The sequence below is a fragment of the Elephantulus edwardii genome, unplaced genomic scaffold (genome assembly GCF_000299155.1).
Source record: "Elephantulus edwardii isolate Elephantulus edwardi_28Jun2011 unplaced genomic scaffold, EleEdw1.0 scaffold00186, whole genome shotgun sequence".
NCBI lineage: Eukaryota > Metazoa > Chordata > Mammalia > Macroscelidea > Macroscelididae > Elephantulus > Elephantulus edwardii.
The window spans coordinates 1,341,605-1,349,404 of NW_006399936.1; the positions used below are offsets into that span (position 1 = coordinate 1,341,605).

General features: G+C 56.1%; 2 protein-coding genes across 2 annotated transcripts in view; one reads left to right on the plus strand and one right to left on the minus strand.

Annotated features, from left to right (window-relative positions):
* STX1B (syntaxin 1B) overlaps nucleotides 1-1,893 on the plus strand; it is a 17,473-nt gene extending 15,580 nt beyond the window's left edge. Inside the window, exons 8-10 of the mRNA XM_006896506.1 lie at nucleotides 683-820; nucleotides 930-1,040; nucleotides 1,317-1,893. Coding sequence (XP_006896568.1) covers nucleotides 683-820; nucleotides 930-1,040; nucleotides 1,317-1,397 — 330 coding nt within the window. The 3' untranslated portion in view covers nucleotides 1,398-1,893. The remainder of the gene's footprint in view (nucleotides 1-682; nucleotides 821-929; nucleotides 1,041-1,316) is intronic.
* A 3,281-nt stretch (nucleotides 1,894-5,174) lies between these two features.
* HSD3B7 (hydroxy-delta-5-steroid dehydrogenase, 3 beta- and steroid delta-isomerase 7) lies at nucleotides 5,175-7,527 on the minus strand. The gene is made up of 6 exons (XM_006896601.1): nucleotides 7,362-7,527; nucleotides 6,964-7,119; nucleotides 6,578-6,686; nucleotides 6,403-6,502; nucleotides 6,063-6,225; nucleotides 5,175-5,602 (listed from the first exon to the last, which is right to left on the minus strand). The coding sequence occupies exons 1-6, from the start codon at nucleotides 7,525-7,527 to the stop codon at nucleotides 5,175-5,177; spliced, it is 1,122 nt and encodes a 373-aa protein (XP_006896663.1).
* Nucleotides 7,528-7,800: the final 273 nt, after the last annotated feature.

Below are 7,800 nucleotides of genomic sequence, written 5' to 3' on the forward strand. Positions count from 1 at the left end.
GGGGTCCGTTCCGTCGGGAATAGGCCCGCACGGTCTGCGGAAATGGGAGCGGCTTGTGACCAATCAGAAGCATCGATAAAGAGAGCTCACACTAGTGCCTGTGTGTGTGTGTGAGAGAGAGAGAGAGAGAGAGAGAGAGAGAGAGAGAGAGGAAGGGAGAGAGGGAAGGAAGAAAGGAGGGAGGGAGAGAAAAAGGGGCAGTCCTGGGGATATGACACACTGGGGCTTTAGGGTAAGTTTTTTTTTTCTTGTAATTTAGTAAACTTCTCAGTAGTGCTTAAGGAACTCTGGTGGCCTAGTGCATTATGTGTTATGTTGTTAACTGGAAGGTCAGTGGTTGTAATCCACCAGTTGCTACTAAGAATAATGAGTAGTCTCGTTAGAAACCCAGCAGATGGTTGCTTTGATTTGGGGATTGACCCAGTGACAGTGGGTTTGGTTTTGGGGTTCAGAGTGCTTGCTATGGGCCAAGTTCTGTTCCCATCAATGCCTGTATATTTTCCCACTTTAGCCTCACAGCAGTCCTGTGAGAGAGGGTTACCCACATTTCCTCGGTTATATAATCTACCCACAGTTCCAGTTAGTAAATGAAGGCAGATTTGAACACAGGAACTCTGGTTGTAGCCCAGCTCTTAGGGGGCAAAGGGCACTGTACAGCTCTCTCCCTCTCCCATCACCCCAGATCAAAATGGACTCGCAGATGACGAAGCAGGCCCTGAACGAGATCGAGACGCGGCACAACGAGATCATCAAACTGGAAACCAGCATCCGCGAGCTGCATGACATGTTCGTGGACATGGCCATGCTCGTGGAGAGCCAGGTGCGGGCTCCGTGGTGCCACCCCGCAGCCTTCTCAGGCCCTCCCTGTCCCCAGGGCCCCTCTGCCAGCCCAGGCCCCAGTGCCCATGGGCCACCTCCTCTGTCTGCAGGGGGAGATGATTGACCGGATTGAGTACAACGTGGAGCACTCTGTGGACTACGTGGAGCGGGCTGTGTCCGACACCAAGAAAGCTGTGAAATATCAGAGCAAGGCCCGGAGGGTGAGCCAGGGTGGGCAGCCCGGAGGGGCCTGTGCTCTGGGAGCCCAGTGGGCGGGGTGGGACCCGGGTTTGGGCTCTGAGGTGAGTGATGAAATCAGGTGAGGGCCCTTATCTCTGGCTCTGACCTCTTCCTGTTTCTGTTTTCTCTCTTCCCTCCTCTTCCTCAAACCCTTCTCCCTATCTTTCCTCCCCATCTGTCTATCTGTCTGTCTGTGTGTCTCTATCTATTGCTCTGGCTCTCTCCTCCTTCTTCCCCCTTCCCTTGCCGGCCTGCAGAAGAAAATCATGATCATCATTTGCTGTGTGGTGCTGGGAGTGGTCTTGGCGTCGTCCATTGGGGGGACGCTGGGCTTGTAGACCCCCCACCCCCATTTCTCTCAGACCCCTCCCTCACCACATCGGGAGCAATACCCCCACCATCCCTTTGACTCCATCCCCTGCTCCAGGCTCAGCCCTAAGACAGACCCAGGCAGCCCCACCTCTTCCTTCACCTCCACGTCAGACTCGGGGTTCCTGGCCCTCACCCTGACATGGGCCACTCCTCTCCCACCCCCGCACGTAGATAGCAGCAGGCGTGTTTACACATGCACACCAACATGCATGCCGCCAGCACATGCTTGAGACGTGTGGACCCCCCTTCCCCAGCGTGTGCGTTGTCCCTCCTGCCCCACCCCAAGTCTGTGTGTGGCCTGATTCCCCCCATTCACCGGGGTGTTGTGTAGACTGTGGTCGAGTATAACACAGCAGCCCGCCAAGTCCCGTTCTGTCTTCTGTGTGTGTGTATGTGTGTGTCCACAGATCCATGGACGTAGCATTTGTGTGTATGGAACTTGGTGTTTGAGTGTTTGAATCTTAATAGACAGGCACTTCCCTCACCAACCCGCTCCCCCCTCCCGTCACCTGTGTCTGCAGGGCAGGTTGTGTCTGGAGATGCTCACTCACATTCCTGTTCTCAGAGGAGCCAGTTTGCCCGAGTGGTGGGCACCCAGGGTGGTGGGGGAAGGACCCTCCTGAGCTGTTGTGTCCCAGGAAAAGAGAGAGAAAGAGAGAGTGTGTGTGTGTGTGTATGTGTGTGTGTGTGTGTGTGTGTGTGTGCGCGCACGTGTGTTGCAAGCCTAGGACACTCAGTCAAAGCAGATGGACGCATACATGCGTAACTAACCTAGCTTAGCCTGTATACATAGATATATATTTGTGCATTTTCCCCAGCAGGTAGCAGAAACTGGTGTAAGGGACAATTGTCCCAGGAGGTCCTTTGGTGTCAGTAGTCTTCTCCCCTTCATTTGTGTCCTGGACACCTGTTTTGAATGAGCACAGGAATCTATCTTTCTGTGCTGTCTGAAATACACCCGTGTAAGAGTGTGTGTGTGTGTGCGCGCGCGCGCGTGTGCGCAGGACTTTAATAGTGACTGCACACACTGTTCATCTCTGAGGATATGTTGGGAGAGCTGTCTTTGTTTGTATGGTGGTGAAGCCATGCACTACTCCATTGGTGTTGAGCTCCTGCCCTGTGGGGTCCAGGGGCTCTTGCACCCATGGCAGGGTCTGTCTTCCTGTGGAGAGGCCGGTGCCCTGCCAGCTGGGACACTGGAGTGCACGTGCCAAGGCTGAGGAAGACCTGAGATGATCTTACCCCAGGAACCCACAGGCAGGCTGGAATATGTGAGCATGTAACATCGGCATGGTGGGCACATAAATGTCCGCAGGAGGGGCTTTTTTGGGAAATGTCTGTGATGAGGTGAGGAGTGCAAGGCCCCTCCTTACCTGTGCCCCATCCCACACTTACCTGGAGAGAGAAAGTCCCCACTGTTCCAATTTTGGGCTCATCTCAGAGACCTCGGGTCTGGAGAACTCTTTTATTTCAGACATACTAGCTGGCCAGAGTGGGCTAAGCCCATCCCCTGGACATTTCTCCTGCTAACTTATAATAGTTACTTCCTCCCCCCACCCCCCACAGTAAGGCCGAGGGCGTTCCTCAGGCCTGGGTTTCTGACCATGAGGAAAGGGCTCATTTTTCCCTTCCTGTGTCATGACAGATGCACAGGCTCACCGATTCTTCCCACCCGGTGAGTTTGTGTTGTAGTGACAGGAAGGAGGCACACAAGGCAGAGGACAGTGTCCAAAGCCGTCCACGTCCGGGTCCAACACAAATATGTGAATGTGACAAACGTTCCCTGTCCTGGGCAGAAGGTGAGGGAGTCAGTGTGTGCATGGATTTTCCAGGATCCCATATGAGGGGGTGTGTGTGTGTGTGTGTACAGATAGAATATCCCAGAACACAGTGTGTCCCACCCTCATCCAGGCTCAGACAGACCACCTCCTCCTTCCTCTGTCCCACCTCTGGCCTGTATGAGTATCAGCGTGGCCACACGTGTGCAACACCATTCCCAGAATGCTCTTCTGAAGACAGGAAGTTTGCCCTGGTGTCAGGCTGCCAGTCCCCTGCTCCCATTCTCAGGCTCCTTGGGGGACAGCAGCATGAGCCCCAGCCACGCCCACCCTCTTCCTTCCTGCCCCTCCCGTCAGGATGTCCTTTCGGCCCAGGTGTTTCCAGAGGTTCCACAGCCTTGGGGCCACAGGGATCATGGCGGAGCTGTGCTGGAAGAAGCTACAGCCTCCTTGAGTAGTGTTAGGCCCACAGCTCCCCATCTCCAGGCCTCAGGTGGACCAGGGGACCCTGTGGATCAACTCTGCCCATATATTCTGCGAGTCCTACACATCACATGATGCGTTTTCTCGTTGGCTGCTGTGTGTCTGTGTGTGTGGTCTCAGGGCTGGGTTTTATTTTGCATGTTTTCAGACACGTGTGTGCTGTCTACCCTCCCCATGCCTATGACCATTGAGTCCATGTGTGCCCATGGGTGGTCCTGGGCCTGGCCAGAGCTTTGTGTCCCCCTCTTCCCATTGTCCCAGCCCTGTGTCTCACAAAGCACACTGCGTGTCCACCCCATGTGTCCGTGGGTTGATGCACGCTCTTGCCACGCCTTGAGCGTGTAAGTATGATGTGTTCTATGCATTTACCCCGCCTCCCTCCAGCCCACCCCACAGAGGACAACATGGGTGGCCCCTGCTCCCTTCTCTCCTGCTCACCCCCTCTCCTGCTGTGCAGCTGTGTGCATTGGCGTGTGTTTCCGTGTCGCTGGCGTGTCACGTGATGTAGCCGTGTTTGCTGACATGAGCCCCCATCCCCTCCTCCGTTTCTCCGTTGGTTTCTAGAGCTATCTCCCTCCCTTCTCTAGAAGGGACAGGACTCCTGGGGCCTGGCTGGGGGCCCAGGGCCAGGCCACCCTCTCCTGTGAGCCTTCAGAGTCCCATTTCTCTCTATTGGTGACCAAGTTGCAAACGGATAAAACACAGGACAATTCTGCCTCCCTCCCTCCCAGCCCTGCATGTCCTGTCCCCAGAGCCCCTGACCCCCACCCTGGGCCAGGTTGGGCCCCGCGGGATGGGAGAAATAGCAAACAATCCAACAGCGGGTTTGCCGTGTGCTCACATCCTTCTGTCCCCACCTGGGACGGGGCGCCGCAGGGAGGGGCGGATGCCGTGGGCAGTGGGTCAGAGGGGGTGCTGGGCAGTCAGATAGAAACAGGCTTGGAAAGGGCTTTAATGCAGAGCTGGACCAGGTACAGCATGAATGGGCATCTGCAGAAAACCCCTGACACCATTAGAGGAACGGCCTCTGAAGACATGAAGACAACACTGATTTCTTCAGATCTCTCAGGGAGGGCAATGAAAAGATAAATGGATGAACGTGATACATTTTCCCAAAGACTGTGGCTGTGACCTCACCTTCTATCTGAGGGGGGACGGCGGTGAGAAGGGCCAGAGAGAAGTAGCTCCACTCTGAATTTTGGCCCATGTGTCGTGCTGGATGCTAGGGGGCCAGCACATGTCTTTAGACATGCTTGCTTCTCATATGAAAAGTCAGAAATGGGCCAGGGCAGCTCTGAGAACTCCAGGTGAGCCAGATTCTTGTCACCCAGCCCCCAGGCTAGGTTGATGTGAAGACACCCTGCTCTAGAAGTTGGACACATTGGGCCATGGTCTCCAGGCGCCTATATTTAAAAGGTAGAGAGTGAAGTCCTAGCCTTCAGCTCTATAGAATGTAATCCCTCCCATCGCATGTTTAGAGCCTTAGGACCCAGATGGATGAGCCAAGCCCTCCGTGGCCTGCACCCAGCGAATGGTGCGGCTCCGGCTGTCTTCCCATGAGAACAGGGGCTCATAGCCAAAATGACGCTGGGCCTTGTTGGTGCTGACGGTGAAGGTGGTATTGGCCACAGCCAGTGTGTAAGGGTTGAGTAAGGGCGCGTAGAGCATCAGGGGCCGCAGCAGCCACTGCAGCAGGGCATTGAGGGTAGCCAGGAACACTAGCAGACAGTAGGGCACCAGGGGGCGAGTGCCCACCAGTTTCAGTCCACAGGGGCCCAAGAACTCCATGTTGAAGTCCTCATAGCTCTTGTAGGGGGATTCGTCATAGCAGAAGTACACCTGGCGGCCCATTAATGCCTCCTTTTGCTGCAGCTCCTGGGCTGCCAGCACATGCATCCAAGCCACATTGCCTGCAGTGGGAGAAAGACATAGCCCTTAGTGCCCCGAAGACCATGTGGACGTAGTTTCCTCTTGTGCCCATGTACGTGCCACCTCTTCCTCGGGGCCATATAGATGCTGCTCATGTAGCTTCAGCGCTGGTAAAGGCTGCTCCTTCCCCTGCCCCTGTTGTCACTTGCCCTCTTGGGCCAGCCTGTGTGAATGTTAACCCTTCGGGGCCTCCATGACGCCAGTTCTCCCTAAAGTCTACGATACACTTCCTCAGTCAGCCTCCCCACAGCACAGCCATGTTTCCTCACGGTGTCTAAGCCGGGCTTTGTATAGCCACTGCCGTCAAGTCGGTTTGGACTCTTGGTGACCCTCCATTGTGTTTGAGGAGATTGGCTATGCTCTTCAGGCCACACGGCCCACCCCCCCAGAACAGATCCTCCCGCTCTGTCTTTGACCCCTGCCACCGAGACTAGGCCTCACCCACATAGACCCGACCATGCTCCACTGAGGCCGGAACAGCCCGAAAAAGCCGACCCCCCAGGCGCAGGCCCTGGCGGTAGAAATCCCTCATGATCTGATGACCTTCACCATAGATGCCTGTGGGGCGCAGGGCACACGTAACCAGGGGGAGTCCTCCTTGAACCTGATGGCAAAAGAAAGGAATCTTTCATATCTGCGGCGGCCTCATGGTCCCCTGCAGCCCTGGCCTCCTCAGGCTGGAGGGAGGAGGGGAGGGAACAAAGCCCGGGGGAGGCCAGGAAGCTCCAGCTCTGCCTCTGACTCACTCCTTATCTCTGTGCCTCATTTTCTCCAGTCTCACCTTCACTCCATTGGCTTCCAGAACCAGACGCTCTGCTAGGGCTTTGCTGCTGGGATAGGGATGTGAGTGTATGACTTCATACGAGGTGTCCTCATTGCCTCTAGTGAAGGAAACAGGAAGACTTAATGCTGAGGGGAAATGGAACCCTCAGAGTATGAGGGGGACCTCGGCTCACCTGTAGAAGGGGTGGCCTTTGGTGTTGGGTCCCACGACTTCCATGCTGCTTGTGTAGACCAGGAAGCGGGTTCCATTCCGCACACAGGCATCAATGACATTCTGCGTCCCTGCAGGGGTGGGGTGTGGCTAGGACTGAGGCACAGTTGTCCTCCCGTCCCATCTAGATGAGAACTCACAGTTCCTTCCCCAAGTCTGGGGAAAACCACAGGTCAGGTGAGGGCAGGGACTGCCATTATGAGGGACTGGGCTGTCACACACAGGATGAATTGTCACAGGGGATTCACAGGAGGTCAAGGCCAAAGAGGGTGGAGAGCAAATAGCCAGGACCAGGCCAACATGCCCAGGATTTGCCAGTGTGCTGAATAAGCAGGCAGGGCTGCTCACCCTGCACGTTGACTTCATGGATGGTCTCTGGGCTTGACCTCCCGAACACGTCCACCAAGCCAGCTGTGTGGATGACAACGTGAGCTCCAGCCACGGCTGCCTCCACTTCGTGGGCCTGGGTCACATCCCCCTGGATGGCAGTCACCTGCACAGGGCCTTGTGGGAGGTGGGGAAGGCCAGAGGCCCTGTCAGAGCTGGGCAGACGACCAGCTGCTGGGTCCAGCCTACGCCCTTGGGGAGCCCCATATTCCTGCTGTGACTCATTCATCCCTTTCCTTTCTGAGTGTACTGGAACATATAAACAGGCATCATCTTTTCCACCACAGGGATGGGGATACTGGCTTAGGAGGTGATGGGGCAGGGTCCCCGCCATTCCCCCACTCCTTGCATACACTCACCTGTCTTCAGCTCCTCCAGCCAAGGACTCAGGTGCAGGTCAAAGACCCTCAGCTCAGCGAGCCGGGGCTCCCGCTGCAGCAGCATCTGCACTACATGCTCCCCCAGGAAGCCGCAGCCACCAGTGACCAGATACACCAGCTCCCGGGCCTGTGTGCCGCCTGCCATGCTGGGCTGGGGGAAGAGGCCCTGGCTCATCTGCTGCCACCTGCCCCAGGACCTGCCCTTCTGGAAGGGGACTTGCTGCCCTGGGGGTTGGAGCACAGTGACCCAGGACCAGAGCTGTGGCTAGAGGTCATAGCTACCAGACCTCTTTGTCAGGTACAAAGTTACTGAGACAGGAGGGTGAGGGCTTTGGGTGCAGGAAAGGGCCCAGGTCGGGGTATATGGGTAGAGATACAAAAAGGTTGTAGAGGCTGGGAGCCAAGAAAGGCAGGAGGG

What these genes read in the sequence shown, in the direction of transcription:
- HSD3B7 (XM_006896601.1), bottom strand. Translation starts at nt 7,527, where the DNA reads ATGGCAGGCGGCACACAGGCCCGGGAGCTGGTGTATCTGGTCACTGGT. An exon ending in GCTGGAGGAGCTGAAGACAG is followed by an intron (nt 7,120 to 7,361) that starts GTGAGTGTATGC and finishes ACCTCCCACAAG; the next exon opens with GCCCTGTGCAGGTGACTGCC. An exon ending in TGGAAGCCAATGGAGTGAAG is followed by an intron (nt 6,226 to 6,402) that starts GTGAGACTGGAG and finishes TTTTGCCATCAG; the next exon opens with GTTCAAGGAGGACTCCCCCT.